Here is a 21,164-nt window from a genome sequence, read left to right on the forward strand (position 1 = left end):
TTTAAAAAGCAGCTGGCTTCTACAAATGGACTGCTCCATCAATGTTTAGATTTACTTCTCACAGATGTATCTGCTTATCAAATTGGTATTTACTATATGCAGTAAGAGCTCACCTGTGCATTTTGACAACAAGAGGCTGAAAAAGTGACCAGATTTGCTACCAGTTCTGTTTGACATCCAAGCTCTAGACAGAAAACAAGATAATAATGTCAGATGGGTGATTTTCACTGTGTTATAGCAGCAGATGTAGATCAAATCCAGTCCATGGCCTGTATTTTACAAATAAAGTTTTATTGGAATAGAGTCACATCCACTTGTTACTCAGTATCCATGGCCGTTTTTATGTTATAAAGTCAGGGTTAGGCAGTTGAGACAGACCACATGGCCTGCCAAGCCCAAAGGATTTACTTTCAGGCCTTTTATAGAGCATGCAGGCTGACAGCTAGCTGAGTGACAAGTGGCATTTGTCTTAGTGTACACTTGCATCCTTTTCAGAAGGAACCAAAGGGTTATAGTCAGTGAGAATATGTGGATTAGAGCCCAGAATAGGGTGCATCCCTGTAAGCTAGCAGTTAGGAGATGGAAACAGGAGGATTTAAGAGTTTGAGGCCAGCTTGAGCTATGAGAAATAGTCAAAAAAAAAAAAAAAAAAAAAAGGATGACATGCGCCTTAAGGCTTTTGTGACATCCAGGAAGGTTTAAAGAAGGAAATTACAAATGCAAACCATTAGACGGTATCTCTAGGCAAGAATGAACTATTGGAGAACAAATCAAGAGCCAGTACAATATACATGATTATTGCTTTATGGCATTCTTTGTGTTGGCAATAGTACACCTCCCACTGACAGAATCTAAGTGACTGACAGATTGTATCCACTGTGTTGGTATATAGGCCTCTTTCTCTGAAAAATGCCCAGGAGAGATGAAGAGAACACATCCAAAAGTAAGAGGGTTCTGGAGGCATTCCCTAGAGTCCCTGTGCCCAGGACTCAGAACTTCAGGGGAATGACAGGCCAATATTTTGGCTGCTTTTTGTCACAGTATTTGTCAAAGCTCAGCTGCACAGCAGCCTCCATGGCCAGGATCTTGGGGGCACTGTCCCCATACAGGCGCTTCATCTCCGCTTGGCGCCGCTCCCCAGGCTTCTCAGATGGGGGCTCTGCTGACCGGTGATGGCTGTAGTACAGGCCGTGGTCAGCATTCACATAGTCTTCCAGGCGCTCTGCATCTAATTGCTGTTGTCGCCCTGGGAATGGATAAGACCATGACCATAAAATGTATGCACATGCAGGAGAGGGACTGATGAATGCTGCCACCACTACAGGTCCTTGTGTTGCCCTTCCCAATGGTAAACGTGGACCCTGTTGGGCAGCGGAGGTAGTCTTTAGATTCTGAGGCATGACCTATGGATTCCTATTATCTATTAGTAGTCACGAAGTTCACTATTCACTTCTTAGGGGCCACTAGCCACTGACAGAAATGGCAAAAATGCCACCAAGAAAGCCATCATTCCCATCTGCCAATCCTCTGCAGCAGACCTTGAAAATACAAGAGAAAAATGAAAACATGTGGCTTTCTCTTGTCATCTGCTGGGCCATAAATGGCAAGCAGTCCTCGTATACTTTCATGTAATGCTCGCCCATGAGGGGGGAAGTTTTCCTTCAAAGTCCAGTGTTTCAAGAAGCACATCTCTAAAAGTTACATTGATCTGGGGTGTGCCTACATTGCACCATGTGTGGAGGTCAGAGGACAACTCTCGTGAGTCAGCTCTCTTCCTCCACCACGGGCGTCCTATGGATCAAACTCTGCCTACCAGGCCCAGCAGCAAGTGCATTTCTCCACTAAGCTGTCCCACCAGCCCCACTTCCTTTTTTTCCTATTGCACACGCATGTGGTGTGCCTGCCCACATGTGAACATGGAGGCCAGAGGTTGACATTAGGAGTCTTCCTCAATTACTATCCACTTTATGTACAGAGGTAGGCTCAATCATTTGAACCCAGAGTTCACTGATGCAGCTAGTCTGCTTAGCTAGCTTGTTCCCGAGACCTTGTCTCCATTTCTCAAATGCTGGGATTACAGGTGGATTGCCATGCACATCTGGGATTTTAGGTGCTGAGGTCCTAATTCTGATCCTCACATTTGTAATGACAGGCACTTTACCCAGAGCATCTACTCAAGCCCTCAAGAAGCAGTTCTAACTACCACAAATGAGGTATAGACGTGGGCTGACCTCTCTACATCTGATTCAGTGTCTTCCTGCTACATAAGGAATCTACTTTTCCAGGTGTGGAGTTTCACTTGTCACTTCACAACTCAGCCCAGGTGAGACCTGCAAGTCTACTAATTTAGTAAATCCCTGTCAAACGAGCATTTATTCAATGTGTGCCCCCTTTCTACTTTTGTTTAAACTACATCAAGTCCCAATAGTATAATTTTTATTCCTATGTAAATAGCCACATAAAGATGTCAACAGGTCAATGCTGCAGGGGATGAAATGGAGCCAGCTCCCACAGATTTTGCAAGTGACTCTGTCAAGAGGAAAATGGATAGTGGAAAGCACATTATCTGTAGCTGCTATTGTTACCAAGAGGAATGCCTCAAGATAAGGAGTCAAGATGGCTGCAGGGGAATGAAACAATGGGATAAACCACTCTTCCCTTGTTGGGCCATTCTCTGCTAGTATCTGGAAGGGAAGACAGCAGTGAGCTAATCAAGTGTGAAGGGAAGACATTTATATAGCTATTCGCAGTCACCCTTGTAAATCCAGTTCTTTATCGCTAACACCTTGGAGTTGTTGAGAAGGAGTTTCACAAACTTGAAACCATTGTTAAGAGTAGATATAGCTCCACTTGAGGGCACATGCCTTCAACCTAGCACTCCAGAGGCAGAAGCAGGTAGACAGCTGTTCCAGACCACACTGGTTTGCATCGTGACTCCAGGACAGCCGGGACTGCGTGTGGAGACCCTGTGGAGCACATACTGCTGTTGTAGAGGACACACATTTCAATCCAGCACCAAAGTAGGGCAGCTCACACTTACCTGGAACTCCAGCTCCAAAGGGTCTGATGCTCTGAGAGCACCTCTACACATTTGGCACTCACATAGACATACACACAGATAGATAGATAGATAGATAGATAGATAGATAGATAGATAGATATGGCTATGTCCACACGTATTTGGCCACTGTTGTCTTAGAACATCTGCATTTTACTGTCACATGGGGAAGTAATATATAATAAGGCAAAAGATTGTGAGGCCACAGAAAAGAGATGTGTATTGATCTTTACTGGAAGATGCACATAAGAGGCCTAATGCACAAGTGAAGTGGAGGTCACCAAGAATTTGCTTCAAAACTGGTCTTTCTGCCAACATCAGCATTTCTGCTGCTCAGTCCTCAGAGGTATGTACATTCCACACCCTTAAACCTGAGTTCTGGTAGAGGAGTTTGACAGTGAATGAACTGGGCCCCAATTAGCCAGGGCAAATGGCCATTTCACCTCTGACCTCACTTCTATTGGAAGAACAAAAACAAAAACAAAAGCAAAAAAAAAACCTGAGTCAGGGAAAAGCACTTGACAGTTCTCCATCTGCTTCTTATTGCTATAGATCGCTGTGTTTTTGATGTGGGAGATCGGGTGGAAGCCTAGCTGGGGACTGTCTTTTCCCTGGGCTCATCCCCACCACAGTCCTGGAATCAATCACTGCTGGTTCTTCTGGCAAAACTCTGAAGTAACCTTAGATTGCCCGGTGAGACTCAAAGTGTTTAACAAGCACTGGGATCTTCACTTAGCCCAGGCTGGCTATGTAGCCAAGGTGACCTCAAACTTCTTATTTTATGGTCTGCACCTCTGAGGTATGGGATTATAGTAGAGTGCCACCATGCCTGGTTTAGACAGTGCTGAGGATGGCACTTCAGGCTCTGGGCAGGCTAGGCAAGCACTTGACCAACTGGGCCGTATCATAGACTCAACAATTTAGTTCAAAATTAAATACTCTCTGGCCAACAAGCTGTGTATTTATGATCAGTTGGTATCTGAAAATACTATAAAACAGCGGTTCTCAACCTGTGACACCAGACCCTTTTACAGGGGTCACCTAAGACCATTGTAAAGCACAGATACTTATATTACAATTCCTAACAGTAGCAAAATTACAGTTATGAAGTAGCAACAAAGATAATTTTACAGTTGGGGTCAGCACAACATGAACTGTGTTAAAGGGCCACAGCATTAGGAAGGTTGCAAACCACTGCTTTAGAATACACTGACTTAGAGAAACAAGAACTGTATGATACAAGGGCCTTGAAGGCCTCTACTCAGTCTGTTTATTAATCATTGCTTTCTTCCTTTCTCCCAAGGAAAGAAAGGATCCTTAACCCTCCATATTTCTTTGTCAAGGTAAGGCTCAGACCACTGGATAGTGAATGATCCAACTGAAGCCGAGTAACATCAGCAACACACTGGAGACAAATGAATGGTTGCCTTGCACAGATAACAGACTGGGTCACCTTAAAATTGAAAACAACGCTAGCACTCAATGTTACTGAACACTGTTTTCTCCTAGGGTTCTAACAGTGAGTCTTGATTAATAACATGACCACACTGAGGACACCTACGATACAGTAAAGCACACCTCTGCATGTGTGGAGTATTTTTCTAGATGATCAACCAAGGAAGAAAGATCTGCCATGAGTGTGGGTGGTAACACTCAAAAGCCTGGGGCCCAGAGAATAAAAGGATTAGCAGGAGGAAGCCCATCAGCACAGGCATGCTCTCTCTGCTCCCACCTGATGCTCTGCTATGATTCCATCTGATTGTCTTGGAATAAAACTTCTGAAACTCTGAGCCAAAATCAATCTTTCCTTCCTGGTTGACAGGTATTTTGTCACAGCCATGGAAAGCCTGACTAACTTAAGGGCATTTGGCCAAGGGAATTTACTAACTACAAATCAAAACAGCACTTAGAGTTCCATTCCCGCTTCAACATAGGGCTGAAGCAGGTTGAGCAGCATTTCCTTACCACCGCAGCATCAAAATGGGAGCTTACTTGGAAAGAGTGTTTTTGCAGGCAGTTAAAGATAATGGTGGGATTGTACGGGATTAGTGCAGACCCTAAATCTAATCAGAGTACCTTCCATGAGACAGAAAAGGGCACAGAGACACACAGGGGAAGCCATGTACAGACAGAGCCTGTGAAACTGCTCCAAGTGAAGGGACGCTGGGAGACACCAGAAGCTGCCAGAAGCAAGGCTTTTTAGAGCCTTTATCAGAAGGCAGCCCTGAGACTACCTTGATTTTTGATTTGAAAAGATAAACCTCTACCATTTCACCATGAAATTTTCTGTAATTTTCTACAGTAACCCTATAAAGCAAATACAATCATTTTCATGTGGGGTTAAAATAAACATACCCCATCTCCAATCAGTAATGTATTTTAAAGGAAAAATATCACTGGACTCCATCTAAGTTTAGGGTACATGATTTTGACATGTTTCTGCCTCAGTCTATGCATCTGTAAGAGACTAGTGAGATGGCTCAGGGGTTAAGGGTTCTGACTGCTCTTGCAGAAGATCCATGTTTGGTTCCCAGTACCCAAAGCAGGGGACTTACAACTGCCTATAATTCCAGGCTCCTCTGGCCTCTATAGGCATTGTACTAACACTCTTATAACCTTCGCCACCTCCCCACACCTAATTAAGCATGATTTTAAAAAAGAGAAATTACTAATGTAGAATTACAATTCATAATGGGAAAAAATAACCACAGGAAGCTACTTGGACTTTAGGGAAATTTTACACAGCAGGAAAACACTCATTAAATATTCCACAGATAATTAGCTCAAAGGCAGAACAGTTTGAGAGACAAAGCACTACAATAATGAGTATTAAAGAATGTTATTTCCCCTCATTTTTTTAAGATCAGCGTGTCTTTCTGATGAGATTTTCTGCTATGTTGCCAAAGTTAATGATGATAGCACAACCAACTTGAATACATTAAGAATGCCTTTCTGGCTCATCAGCACCAGACTCAAAACACAGGTGCCTGCCAAGCAGAGTCATTTGAGTGGTCTCCTTGTTCAGTGTCCACTGTGCCACAATAAATGGAACCCTGACGTTAGTGGACAATCACCATTACAGCTTTTACGAGGAAAGTGCATTTACCCAGCCCCTTCCATTTTCTCTGACCTTCCACATCCATCATCTCGATAGCTGCTTTTTTTTTTTTCTGAACATCTGTATGAGATGAATACAGATGGTGGAATGGTGCCCAGTCAGTGTGATTTCATACTTTAATCACACTACCTAAACCAAACAGCTCAGGAACACTGCACTGTAAGCCTTGCGACTGAGGAAGAAAGTGGTGGGGTTTTGGTGCACTGACTATGGACACAATAGAGGAAATCGTCTGAATGGGATATACAGAACATAATGGAGCTAATGTTTTCCATGAGATGCACAAACACATCTGGGCTCTTTAGTAAAAATACCACAGTAGTCTAAGCACCAAGTGAACTTACCTTTTCTCTCATTCCCAACAGATGGTACTAGTCAAAGTCCAGAGCATGCTCCATTTCTCCACAGCTACCTGTTAATGGTCATCCTTCCACTGCGTGGACACTGGCTCTAGCACTTGTTTGTAACAGTAACTGTGTGTGGGCCGTATACCACAGATACTCTTCTACAATCCATTTGAAAGAGGATTTTATTTCAACTTCAGTTAAGAATACCATGTTCTCTGAGAACATGTCCTTGTTTGAGCCAACAACCACCCTTGAATCACATCTAATAAAGACCTGACTGGCACCAAGACCACAGGAGCAATATTTGTTTTGGAGGGCTTTCTTTCCTATGGGGGATGTTAACTTTCATTCATGTTCCTTCTATGTATCAGGGAAATAATCATGCAATTTCAATTGATGGCCATTTATGACTAAAATTTCCCCTTCTGGAAGCTAAACGTATTTTTCCTAATAACTGAAACTATAGCTGACCTTTAAGATGTTACAAGTGTCTATTTTCTCATAAGTAGTGTTTGGAGGAAGTATGTTAAGACGGAAGGATGACATAACATAATGGAAAGCATAGGTGTTCCCAACACACAAAAGGAGTTTTTTTCTTTTTGCTGTGCTGGGGATGCACATGCTAGGCAATTACCTTGGCACTGAGCTACAGCCATATCTTCAGAACTTGTGTGTACGAGAGTGCCTGCAGAGGCTCTCTATCTAAAAAAAAAAATTCTTTTTATTGAGGCAGTGTCTTCTCAATGAACATGGAGCTGCCTGGAAAGCCACTTGAGAAAGCCAGCTTGCCCTGGGGATCAAATCTCTGCCTCTCAAGTACAACTTGTGAGACAAGCACTTATCAGGCGAGTCATCTCCATAAAAACTTCCAGGGTTCCTTACTCTACTTCATGCTTTGTGTTTTTATCATTTAACGATGTAAGTCACTGGGAAGGGTAGACGACACAGACAAGAACATGCTGGCAGTCCCAGCTGAACAATTGTATCAAACAACTCACTGATGATGATGGGCTGTCTAATGCACAGTGGGTGACTACTTCTGAAATGTTAAGTTTTAAAAATTCAGATGTGCACCACGGTAGTTGTAGTCCACGCCTTTAATCCCAGCACTCAGGAGGCAGAGGCAGGTGGATCTCTGAGTTCAAGGCCAGCCTGGGCTACAGAGTGAGTTCCCGGACACCTGAGGCTACCCAGAGAAAGCCTATCTCCAAAAACATAACAAAATCCAGATATGCCTTTCTTTGGCAGTAATATTTTACAAAATCCTATGTTCTCTATCTAACCCAGGCTGTAACTTATAGTGTTACAAGTACATGTGAACATGCTCCAACACCTTACCTCTTCATTTGTGGTATATGTCTGAATTAGACTAATTACCATTTTCTATGAATTTTGAGAAAAGCTAAAATTTATTTCTGGGGATCAAGAAATGAAATGTACTCTATGGGCCTCATGAAATGGGTTGGTGGGTAAGGGCACTTATCCTCAAGACCAATGACAAGAGTTCAATTCCTGTGACCCATATGGTTGGAAGGAGAGAACCAACTCTAGCAAGTATGTCCTCTGACCTGTAGCCCCCCACGCCCATAAATAAATAAACATAACAAAAAAAATGTACTTTGTGCAAAACACAAAGTATTGTCTTCATACAGTTGTTTGGATACACTTTCTTTCTTGATTATTATTATTTTTTTAAATTTAAGATGCATGAGTGTTTTGCCTGCATATATGTTTGGGTACCATGCTCATGTCTTGTGTCCCTGAAGGTGAGAAAAAGGCATTAGATCCCCTAGAACTGGAGTTACAGGTGGTTGTGAGCTGCCATGTGGGTGCTGGGAATGGAACCTGGGTACTGTGGAAGAACAGTCAGTGCTCTTAACTGCTGAGCCATTAATCTAGCCCCTGGATACATTTTCTAATATGCATCAAAGAAATGAACAGCTTAATCAGAAGAAAACTGGGAAAGATAACAGGAAAATGGTTTAGTGAAGACTTGCTAAGGGAAATAACAATACTTTATCCAGAGTCTGCCGCTCATTTCCTCATCCACTGGGGATCAATAGATGCTCATCGACTGGTAAGAGGGCACAGACATTTTAAAATGGAAATGAAACTTTCCTGCTAAGAAGCTTCTAGGTTTCTGTTTATTAGAAAATTCTGGGCAAGGAGCTGGCCTTAGTGGTGCATATCTTTACTCCCAGTATTCAGGAGGCTGACGCAGTCGGATCCTAAGTTCTAGGTTATAGCCTGGAAGGCTCTGTCTCAAAAACCCAACCAATCAACCAACCAAATGAAAATGCTGCATAAAATACACAATGAGACCCTACTGAAAGGTGTACTGAGACTGAATACTGGTTTTTTAGGAAAGAAATATCTGTAAATTTTCAAGGGCACTTATAACAATAATAAATGGTCTAGTGAACACTGGCAATGTTAAACAGAAAAATTCCTGCTTTTGGATGTACAATGGTAAGACCTTTTATTGCAATGCTCTAACCTGTAGTATGGACCAAACAGGAAAGCTGTACATGCGAGGCATTTTGTTATTCTGTATAGGTTCACACCCACTCTACATTGTGGGGAGCTATATAGGAGCAGCTCTGAGCTGTGTCCTAGAAAAGTGTTCAGATTCATAGTACAGTATTTGGGAAACCTAGCAGTGTCAAGGAGAAGCATGGCTGAGGGAAAGACGCATGGTAGAGTGCAGTCTGGAAGAGTTAAATCCTACCAGTAAATGAGTAGCTGTGTAATTAACCTCCTTAAGCCTCACTTTTCTCATTTGTAAAATGAGTTCCATGCCTTGAGGGACTGCTGCATGGATTAGAGAGGGCATGTACACATACACACTCTATCTGGTTCCATGTCTAATGCTCAACAAATGGCAGAGGTATTATTAGGAACTCAAATGAACAGTCCTATATAAAAACTCTGAGGACCAATATAATTGAGATATAACATCAGCATAGTTTTTCTGGGCTCAGGACCAGATTTAGATTATTAACTGTATCTAAGTGAAAAGTTCTAAAATAACTTGGTGTGTTAGAAAAGAAAACAGATGCAAATGTCAGGGCAGTGAAAAGAGTACAAGGTAACAGGCCTGAAACTTACGCCGCTCCTCTCTGTGCCTCTCGGTCTCTGCAAAGTACTGGCGAAGCTCCTCGGTGATTTCCATATTGCTCAAGTCGCATTCTACTTCATTATCTGAATCTGACTCCATCTCCTCGTCTTCATGTGGGGCTTCATCTTCTCTTGTGGATGCCTGGGTTCTACTGCTATCACACAGAGGCAGCCCAGAGCTTTTGAGATGTGAAGCACTGTAGGGAGGCTCCTGCCAGGCCATGTACTGGCCTTGAAAATTCCAAGGAGGCCTAGCCTCATAAGCAAGAGAGTTCCATGGAAGAACTCCATGAGGGGACAACCACGGGGATGTAAAATGGGAATCCCTGGACTTTCTGTAGGCATTCTGGTGGCTTCGCATCCAAAACATTGCATGATGATAATGGTGCCAGTATCTTGCATATACTGGGTGAGAATACCAAGATGCAGTAGCTCTCCATTTTGATGTCTATGGAATGGACATATGAGACAGACATGGTTCATCTTTCAGAGAATCTTCAAATGTTTAAGCAACTAACCAACAGCTATTTACTGAGTGTTATCAGTTCCTTTTCTGTTACCGTGATACAAATACAGAAGCAAGAACAGTTTATAGAAGAAAGTGTTAAAGAGGGGTTTGCACTTTCAAAGGGTTAGAGTCCATTATGGCCGGGTGCTCTAACAAATACAGCTTGCTTGGAGATCAGAGTGTGGGAGCTAGCCACTAGAGGCCAGGCAGTGGGGGCAAACTTCTTTAATCTCAGTACTTGGAATCTCATGCCTTTGATCCCAGTACTTGGGAGATACATTCCTTTAATCCCAGCAGTGGGAGGAGAAAACAGGAAGTGATGAGGCAGGGGTGGAGAGAGGAGCTTGGCTCCCTTCAGGCTGAGGATTTTGTTAGAGGTAAGAAGTCTTTCTAGTGGCTAGCTGTTTTGCCTCTCTGATCTTTCAGTTTTCACCCTGATATCTGACTCTGCTATTTTATTATTAAGACCAGTTAAAATTTGTGCTATGGCTGGGAGGTATGGCAGCAAGCAGCAGACACAGTAGCCTGAGCAGAAAGCTGAGAGATCACATCTTCAACCATAAACTTGAAGGAGAGAGTGAACTGGAAGTGGGACAAGGCTATCAATTCTCCAGGCCCCCTCCAAGTGATGTACTTTCTCCAGCAAGGCTACACTCTCTCATAGCCTCCCCAAACAGTGTCACCAAACTGGGGGTCAAGTGTTCAATTACACCAGCCTAGAGGGGACATTTCTCATTCAAACCACTACACTAATCTACCGAATACCTACTTTCCATGAGGATGCTACTAAGCTTAAAAAAAAGGAAGTGTAAAATAGGTTTGTACCCACGCTAGGGGGCAAATGGAATATATTTCCTAAGTTACTCACAGGACTATAGCTGAAGGTTATGGAGGCTTATATGATATGATGGCTAGCGTTGACAACATCACAGGATCTAGAATGAGTTGACAGGCAGCTTTAGAGTCTCCTGGGGGGGGGGGTCATCTTGATTATGTTAACTGAGTCAGGAAGACCTGTCCAGTAGGTGGCACCATTTTCTGTATAAATGGAGCAGAAGCATGCATTCATCACCCCCATGCTCCTATATGCAACATTACTGCCATGATCAATTGGATCTTTGAACTGGGAACCCAAATTATTTTTTTTCTCCCTTAAGTTGCTTTTATCTGAGCATTTTATCACAACAACAGGAAAAGAAACCATGACATTGAGGACAGAGACGAATATCGTTTTCATTAAAAATGCCTTCATATGATTCACAGTATTTCTAGTATGAGTTCATTTTAAGTTTTTTATTAGTATATGTAGTAACAGTTTCAAGGACGAATTCATACTTGTACGTAATGTATTTTGATCATATTCACCCCCTCCCACTCCTAATGCTGTTGTTCCCAACTAGTCCCCTTTCTACTCTACTGGTTTTGTTTTTTTGTAAGACAAGAAAAAGTTCCTGACATCTGTCATTTTGGCTATCTGTACTAGCTCCAGGTTAGGAATGGCCTGCCAATTCTAATGACCACAATAGCCTCTGGTTCCTTTTCTTGTTTCTGGCTTACTCCACTCCTCGATGTCTGAGACATATATCGATGACGGATAAGATGGTGCTTTTTTAATTTTAGTTGTCTGATAGACAGGCTGAGTGTCTCTTATCTGAAATGCTGGGGTCAGAAGTGCTTCCGATTTCAGTAGCATTTGGAACGTCTGAATATATTCTTTACTGGAAATCCACAATCGGCACTACCTCAAAATCTGAAAGATTTAGTGTGGTGTGTTGGTGTACAAACACTTTTGGACTCTGAGTGTTTGGATCTGTGATACTCAGACTCCTTTTCCTTGGCTCAGCATTGTAAAATGAGCCTATCAAGGAATACTAGTTGAACATAGGGGTGCTGTGCATGCTAGGCAAATGCTCTACCACTGAGCTGGATCCCCATCCTAAATGTAAATAAAGACTAACTTTAACAAATTCATAAGAAAACTAGGTACTCTTACCATTGCTGCTATCTCTGAATGCCGAAGTCTAAGTGGGCACTGCAAGACAAACACAGTATGAACATTTGGTCAGCACTGCTATAAGACAGTCACAGCTATTTCATGGTCTTCAAACTAGCTCGTAAGAGCTTGCCCCTTGCCAGCATCATGCCAGATCTTCATGCAACAAGAACCTATCATCTGGGTTGTGATCTCGTGGTCTGGGGAAGAGCAATCCCCTTAGGTATAACTGAGTCAAAGGACCATGCCTGGTCGTGTATTCAACTACTTGTTTATTCAAAGAAAAGTCTATAAAAATAACTACATAACTTAGTATGTGTATACAAATAATGTACGGAGCATGGGCTCCAAGTTTACAATATTATTTTACTAGTTTTAAGCACAGGCTAATGTCTATTTAAAATAACCTTGGTTTCTCTTTTTCCTTTTGAACACTTATTTCTTATTTATTATGTATGTGGGTGTGCTGTGGGTGCCATGGCATGTGTGTGTGGAAGTCACATGAGAGTGAGTCAGTTCTCTTTTTTCCTGTGGGCTCTGGGATTGACTCAGGTTGTCAGGCTTGGTGCTATGTAGGCTCCATGACCCATGGGGCCATCTTGCCAGCCCAGTCTTGAGGCATGTGAAGACTATCTTTTCAACTGACTGGAAGCCTCTGTTAGGTTTTGCCTTAAGTTTGGAACTTGTAGAAGCCTTTTCAAACAAGAGGATTCTCCAGCCTCCACTTTGGTTTTTGTTTCATAGTATGTTCTTTCCCTAATCACCCTGCTTCCTTGCAGGAGGCTCCCGAGGCATGGCCTGATCTAAGGGCCTTGCCCAAGAGCTCTGCCCTGCCAGTACTGTTCCTTTTCCTACTACTTAGCCACCGACCTACTTGTGTCCACTCACGAAGCCACTGAACGACCTACCTAAAAAGTGAGGTCTCAGCTCTACCTGCACATCTTTTACAATCCATTTAAAATAAAGGTTCAGGCTATTAGGACCGCTCAGCAGGCAGAAGTGCTTACCACACAAGACTGATGACCTGGAACCCATAGTGGATAGAAAGACTTCCAAACGTTTTCCTCTGACCTTGGCCTGTACACCACACACCCACACCCACACCCACACACTGAATTAAAAGTTAATTTCCTCTCCTTGGTTAGAGTTTCTAAAATGTCTGGCAACACCAGAAAATACTTTTAAAATAGTTACATCAGGCATGGTGGTGCATGCCTGTAATTCCAAAACTTGGGAGGCTGAGGCAGGAGGATTATCATGAGGTCAAGGTTAGTCTGTACTACAAAGATCTTGTGTCAAAACAAACAGATAAACAATTAAACAAAAAAAAATCTTAAAATGCATGTAAGTTTAAGATGGTATGAAACCAAAACACAAACAATGTGATGCTTAAGGTTTTAGAACCTTTAGAAATCAGATCCCAGAGAAACCCCATTTGTCTTACTTAACTAGAAGACAAGACTCAAAAAAAACTCCAAATTATTCAAAATAAAGCTGACCTATTTTGTGACTTCAGCGAAATGTTTTCATGAATATGTTAAAAAACTAAGATGTCACACTGACTATCCTTGCTTTCAGATTTATCTTAAAGAGAATCATTCATAATGAAATGTAACAAGCTTTCAAGAAGGGCATTGCTAAGAGGGTCGACATGACCTTCTGCAGACTTCTCTTAAACACACATTCCTCACTGCACATGCAGTGGATGGAAACTGAGAGAAAGTTATCAAATGCAGTGAGAGTATAAACTGAACTGATCTTTTCAACTCTAATTTAAAGGTTTAGAACAAGGTCCATTTCCTGGAAACACAGCTAGCAGCTAATGCTCTTTATAGGCTATGGAGGAAATAGAAAATAGTCCATAATTGGGTATGTTACCATCCAACAAAATAAAATGCAAATGCAATTATGGTAGAAATCAGTGCACACCTAAGTGCTCAACTGCAAGGAAGCCTGTAAGTGGCTAATTCACTAAAGCCAGGTTTCATATTTCTATCAATGAAGCCTGAAGAGCTTTCAGTGCCTGCAGCCACACAAATGACATCGATGTGAACTCCATGAGTGTCTTAATCAAATTTGTTTCCTAGGTTAAGAAAGAGCATAGGAATTAAATACGAAAAGTCCAAGAGTCATCATGTGTCATCTGGAAATAAAAAGCTTTGCATCTCCTAGGTGGGTGTGGCCAGGCAGTACATGCCTGTGATCCCAGTTCTCATGAGTCTGATGCAGAACACAAAGTTTGAGGCCAGCATTGGCTATAGTAGCAAGTTCCAGACCAGCCTGAGCTATATAGGTGTCAAAAAAAAAAAAAGTAAAACAAAGCAAACTGCTTGACTGCTTGGGATCTAGACTTCACTCTATACCTTACAAATTATAAAAATGGATCAAGTCTGATAATCTCAAATGTAATATAAACCTCATTGTGAATGAACATTTATTATAGGTCAAATCTTGTTTTGATTTATAATTGGGAAGATCCAATCTGGCTTTAAAGGCACTAGCATAGCATATTCTGAAAATCAATGAGACAGCTGAGACTCTTCTGCTACAGCTTGATGTTTAGGTAGTGTGGGAAAGTCGGTAACCCTTGAAGAGGTTTAAGGGTAATTAGTGACATTTTCCCAGCAGCTAAAATGTCAATGGCTATGATTAAAAGGGGCTTCAAGAGAATTCTAGTTTGCACAGAGGTTGCTTATGATTTGGGTTCAACAAATAATTAGGTAGCAGGGTTGTAGTGATACTATGCTCCCTCCACGCATTTCTGCAAGCCAGAAGCCAGGATAACCATCTTTGCTCACTAAAGAAATTGAGTTTCAGCTTCCCAACCAGAAGTGGTTCATGTGGAACCTGGTGTCCCACCACCCAGAAGATAACGTAAGATATCGTATCAAATTCTGTCATTCATGCTGAGGAGAGAGCCATGGTCCCTGTGCAAGCTAAGCAAGCACTCTCCAGAGTTCTAGACCCGGTCCAGCTACCAGACACTTTGAAGACTTAGGCCATAAAGGAAAGAGACAATTGATGTCAATGATGGACTATAGGAACTTCGCTAGCAATTTTGTTTGGTGTTGAATACCAAGTAGATGAGGACTTCAATTAAAATCAAATTGCTGCCATCCTTCAGCAGTGTCACTGGGGCTGGATATCAGAAATGCTCACATCTCCCCAGGCTTTGATACTTTTCCCTCCTGAATTCCCAAATCACATTCTTTTACATGTTAGGATCCCCAAGATCCTATAGATTTTCAAATTAATAATTTTGAAGAGTCTGAAGATTTGCATTTACAAATTATTCTTTCAAACTCAAATAAGGCTGGGCGGTGGTGGTGCATGCCTGTAATCCCAGCACTCGGGAGGCAGAGGCAGGTGGACCTTTGTGAGTTCGAGGACAGCATGGTCTACAGAGGGAGTTCCAACACAGGCACCAAAACTACACAGAGAAACCCTGTCTCGAAAACAAAAACACAAAAACAAAAAACTCAAATAAGATAAAGCACAGAGAAACATGTTGAAGGAATAGCAATCTGCACTGAGTTTTATATAGTTATTAGCTCAGTATCTCTAGTATCACTCTTCATATTTTATGCTAGCATTTTCAGTAAAGGTCCATATAGGAAATATTTTAGGGTTGTGGGTCACATATAATCATTTTTACATAACATTCATCTTTGCTTAAAAAAAATCCAACAAAACAAGCCCCCTCCCACATTTTTAAAACATTAAAATCAATTCCTAGCATCCTGCTGACTACAGTTTTAGGTTAATATAATACCTTATATGTTCTACCTCTAATATATTAAGCATTCCAAATGTTCTTCACTTTCTACTTGGAAGTCAGTGGAGGAATCATGAAATTCTTTTTTTTTTTTTTTTTCCGGTGCTGAGGATTGAACCCAGGGCCTTGCACTTGCTAGGCAAGTGCTCTACCACTGAGCTAAATCCCCAACCCAAGTAATTCTTATAAATTTCACAAATTATTAGGCTCTACATAAGACTAGCAGAAACAAGAAAGAAATTAGGATTCCTACTATTTGGAGCAAAAGAAGAAAAATGTTTCCATGAATAAGTAAGGAAATTGGAACATTTATTAAAGCTCTTCATAGATATTAAAGACTTAATTAAAAGCAACAACAAGGGCTGGAGAGATGGCTCAGGGGTTAAGAGCCACTTGTTGCTCATGCAGAGGATGGGTTCGATTCCCAGAACCCACATAGTAGCTCACAACCATCTGTAACTCCAGCTCCAGGGGAATCCAATGTGTCTTCTGGCTTCCTTGGGCACTTTAGGAATGTAGTGCACTTACAAAACACCCATATATGTAAAACAAAAATAAATAATGAATACATAAATAAATCTGTTCTAAAAAGTGGTAACAAGAGACCAGTGAAATAGTATCAATCAACAGTAGAAAGCATGGGTAGGCTCATGATTTCTGACGTAGACAGCTAATTTGCCAATGCTAGACAGCAACATGAAGAAGCAGGTATGGCAGAGTTTTGAGTAGATAGACCTGCAAAGAACACAGTCTTCCTTGCAAATGGGAATGTGCTCCTAAAAACACCTCCTCTCCAAAATGAGTCTGGTAACATTTTTAAGCTGGTTAAGGATTTAATAATAATAACTTGGCATCCCTGGCAAAGCCAACACTGAAACACTCCCAGTCATTACAGCAGCATTCTCATCTCAAGAAAAGCAAGTGCACAGGGGTGGAGAGTGGGGGGGGGTGTCTTAAAGTCTTCCATTTTTACCTTTCATGTGCCACACGCCCATCCCCCCCCCCCCCCCAGCCTCAAAGTCTCCTACTCCTTTCTGGAACAAGCCTTCAGGGACTGAACAAGTTTTCTTCTGAAGGGCTGGTAGAACTGAGAGAAAAGGGATTGGCAATGTCAGGAAAGGCCGGATCCACAGCTCTGCAAACTGGGCAGCCCTCCACAGCCAACACAATGGCATCATGGTCACCACCCAGCTGAGCTTTGGGGAATACAGAGACCACTCATTGTCCTCAACCAGCAAAGAAGGGAGGAAAAAAACCATACCAGCATTGAGGTCATTCACTAAACACTGCTGAGGCCTACAGACAAGACAGAGCCTCCCAGTCTTGAATGATATATTTTTCCCATACAGCCTTTCTAAGGCAAAAAAAAAAAAGAAAAAAAGAAAAAGGAAAAGAAAACAAAGACAAACAAAACCACCCAAATAAACCATTTGTTCTGCAGTCTTTGCTTGCTCTGAAAGATATAATTTTATAACTATACATGAAGAACAACAGTTAAAAGCTTTATCATTTTTCCACAGATAAAATGTGACTACTTCCAGTAAATTACTAAAAAAACCTCCACTTATAAATTGCTTTGTTGAAAGCACCTATAGTGCTTTGTTGAAAACTCTGTTGAAAGTATGTATTCTTTTTATTGCATATTTATTGACTTCCTTTTTTTCTGGAATATATTTCTTATAAATATAGGATGACAACTAGAGAGTGAAGACCACAAACTCCCTCCAAAGCTATAATGGTGTATTCTATCTAGAACATGAATTTTCTTTCTGCCTTTTCTTCTTGTCATACAATTTTGAAATTTAAATCCATGAAAGCTCATTTGCTTTCACTTTTGCAAAGGAAGATAGTCAAAATCAATTATTGGATTAGTCTGTGTGGCTACAGCCTGGAGGATGAACACTTTCCTATTGAGGTTCCCACAGATTTGACTCCAAGGCAGACTGATAGTTTGGGGATGTCATTAAGACCCTCAGAACACACTGCTACAAAGGAGTATGCTGGAGACTGAAACAAAGCAAATGAAGGCGCCATGAGTAACAGAAGTTAAGTCCCATGTGCTTCTAAGAACTCTGCCTGACTGAACATGTAATGTGAACCCCATCAGAGATGCCTTTCAATCGTACAAAACCAACAGTTAGCTCAATGAGGAAAAGTAATAACATGACAACTTCCGACAGTTTGCTACCTGTCCTACTCTGGTTGTGGTAGCTGGTTGAGCACATTAGGTTGGACACCTCATAGATTTCTTCCTATGGCTTTGTATGGTTCCCTACTCTGTCATTTAGACATTAAAGATGACATAATTCCAAGCTCCATTTTAAAAAACAAGAACATTTGTTTATTGTGTGCATGTGTCAGGTTTGGTGATAAGTGCCTTTACCCACTGAGCCACCTTGCCAGCCCCCCAAACTCCATCTTTGGCTGGACACAGGGCCTGCTTACAGGCCCACATCTTACTATGTTTCCGTCTGTAACAGCAACCTTTAAAGCTGCAGATGGAGTGAGACAAATATTACTGAATTCCTTTTCACTCTCTCAAGCCCAGGTTTACATTTGTCTGGGCGTTGCAGTAAGTGATGTCACAAGGAAGGCATGGGCTGTGGGGGAGAAGACCAAAAGGAGATAGTTAACAACTCTTGCCTCTCTCCCCCCATACAAATCACATTCCACCCACAGAAAGGCATTGTTTAATTTCTCAGCAAGAGTGGTAAACATTTGTGAATGGTTTTATTTGCAAGTCCACTGACCCCGTATGTGGCTAGTGTCAATCAGAAATGAAAGAGCATGGTACTGTGAGTCAGTAACATCACAGGCAACGGGAGATAAGAAAACGGGGACAACAGAGATCGGCAATGAGAATCCAGTTCAAAAGAAACAGATGGTGTGTGGTCCATTTCAGGCATGTGTCTTTCATACAACATAGCCTAGTGCGACCATGAAAGAATGGGGGCCCAATAGAGCACACACTCCAAATAATTGGTACAGCAGTGAAAATCTTTAGTTTAAGCAGTTAAAGCCACTTTCAGATTTCCAGAGAGTTATTTCAAATTTCTTTCTATAAAAAGAAACATATTCCTAAAAATTCCATGCTAATTTCTTTTTCTGAATACTGTACTTGCTCTGGGCACTTATTTGAAGGGATAGATCCTACAATTTACCCTTTTAGAGTTCCCATTTTTCTTTCTTTTTTTTTTTTAGACAGGGTTTCTCTGTGTAGCTTTGGAGCCTGTCCTAGATCTCAATCTGTAGACCAGGCTGGCCTTGAACTCACAGAGATCCACCTGCCTCTGCCTCCCGAGTGCTGGGATTAAAGGTGCTCACCACCAATACCTGGCCATCCCATTTTTCTTCCAACAGAGAGAATAACAGGTATTATCTCCTGCCTTTGGAAGCTACTGGAATTGTTGAAATTGTCTGTTGTATCCTGATAATATTCTCTCCTACCTCTGCTCCCCCAAATTATTAAGGGTGCAGTAACTTAAACAGTAAAAAGCTCCAACTGTTCTCAGCAGCACATTTAAATACATTAATATATTTTCAATTTATCTGGCCTTAATCAGTTATAATTTGTATCCACTGTCCACGTGCTTTATCAGTGGATTTCCTAATGTAAAGAAGTAATTCTGAATGTTCTGTATTGTGATTGTGAACTCTCTTATCTTGCTAGACTCTTGCAATGTTTAATTTCCTGCCGTCCGTCTTATCTCAACTTCTCCTTAAACGTTGGATTTTAAGAAACACAAAATATTTCTCTGCCAGCTGTAAAATAGTTTTAGAATGAAAATATCTCTCTGCAACTTTAATTCATATACTTTTCCAGTGCAGCAGTCAACAGAGGGGATTATACACTTCACTGTGAACTTGCCTGTTAGGTTTACCCAAAGCATATGCATATGTTTCCTCTTCATACTGCCATCCTAAAGGGATTGTTATTCTGACAAATTATGCTAGCATAAATTGTACTTTTAAATAGTATCATAACCTCACAAGTCATAGGAATAGTGAAAGTAAATAACCCTAGAAGTTTTGTGCTATTAACTTTTAGTCCAAAGGTTTCAATTAATGTTCTGGCTTTTGTTTAAAACAAAACAAAAAGCAGTTGAGTCAGAGCTTAGCCTATAAAATATTCTTAAGGTAATTTCTACTGAGACCCCTGACCTACAGAGCTCAAAGCTGCAAGGGAGATGAAAGAAAACTTTTTTTGTAAATGAGTCAATATCTTAGACATCCCTCCAAGGATGTGTCCCAAGCTAGGGCTGGATAGGCAAAATCAAATTCACCTATAGACCTACTGCAAAACGATGATTTACAACATATTGGAATTACACATTTGAATCACAACTTAAAAAAAGTTCACATGCTTGTGCCTCACTTCTAAAGATTTGGATGGAAATTGTCTGAGGTGGGAGCCTGAGCATCAGAATTCTTAGCAGGTATCCAAGGATTAGGAAGCACGATGGGGTTGAGAGCATAAATTAGAACTAGGCTTCTTTAAACAATACGTTAAGAGTTTGGAACTCTCATGGATCTCTGTAACCACCTCGTGCTGCTGGACGATGGTAATTAGAGCCACAACATCACCGCCAAGGCAGTACTCCAGGCTGGGGCCTCCAGGCTACTTCTATACTCCCCCAAAGCAACCCATCAGTCCCCGAAGTCACCTCGTGGGCATGCAGCTTGCAGATCTCAGGCGGTGGGCAACCACGGGCCCAGTTCTCGGCGAAGGGGGGGCGGATGGGGGGGGGAGACGAGACACAAAGAGGGAGGGAGGTGTTGCCTGGACAACTAGGAACGCGCTTCCGGTTCGGGTCCAGGAAGACGGAAGTCCCGCCTTGGACGCTGACGTCACCTCGCGTCCGGGGCTACTGAGAGCCGGAGGGCGGCGCGAGAAGGAAATTTGCCTGTCCTGGAGTGGCGAAGGCGGTTGAAGGGCGGTCCCGGCCGAGAGCTGAGTGCCTATTGGGTTCCAGGGCGCAGCCAGAGCCGAAGCGGGACCGTTAGCTCCCATTTTTGTTCTGTTTTCTTTAGCTTTCACATTCTTCCTAATTAACTAAAATGGAGGGTGGGAAATGCCACTGCTTTGAAAATATAGATTCGTTCAGATCTGAGCCCTGTGTATTTAACTGCCTCAATCTGCTATTTTCAACGTTAACTTGTACCTCAGACACTACCTCAGACAATGAAAGTACCAACAGTTCTGTCATCATAATCATCAGCAGTACACGCCCTGCTAGAGTCGCAGGAG

The 21,164-nt window shown here is 41.9% G+C and overlaps 1 protein-coding gene across 2 annotated transcripts; it reads right to left on the reverse strand.

The window, feature by feature from the left end:
- Positions 1-677: 677 nt before the first annotated feature.
- Positions 678-20,720, reverse strand: Gemin8 (gem nuclear organelle associated protein 8). Of its 2 annotated transcripts, none has more exons than XM_036175250.1 (4): positions 20,581-20,720; positions 12,142-12,180; positions 9,632-10,088; positions 678-1,246 (listed from the first exon to the last, which is right to left on the reverse strand). In XM_036175250.1, exons 2-4 carry the CDS (start codon positions 12,142-12,144, stop codon positions 990-992), a joined length of 717 nt encoding a protein of 238 aa, XP_036031143.1. In that variant the 5' UTR covers positions 12,145-12,180; positions 20,581-20,720; the 3' UTR covers positions 678-989. The 2 variants fall into 2 exon arrangements, with proteins under 2 accessions (XP_036031143.1, XP_036031144.1); XM_036175251.1 differs by lacking the exon at positions 20,581-20,720 and adding an exon at positions 20,460-20,574.
- Between the last annotated feature and the right edge of the window lie 444 nt (positions 20,721-21,164).

This window comes from Onychomys torridus, chromosome X, assembly GCF_903995425.1.
Source record: "Onychomys torridus chromosome X, mOncTor1.1, whole genome shotgun sequence".
Classification (NCBI taxonomy): domain Eukaryota; kingdom Metazoa; phylum Chordata; class Mammalia; order Rodentia; family Cricetidae; genus Onychomys; species Onychomys torridus.

Coding starts and splice junctions, on each gene's coding strand:
- Gemin8 (XM_036175250.1), bottom strand. Junction 1,247..9,631: donor GAGGCACAGAGAGGAGCGGC/GTAAGTTTCAGG, acceptor ATCCATTCCCAG/GGCGACAACAGCAATTAGAT.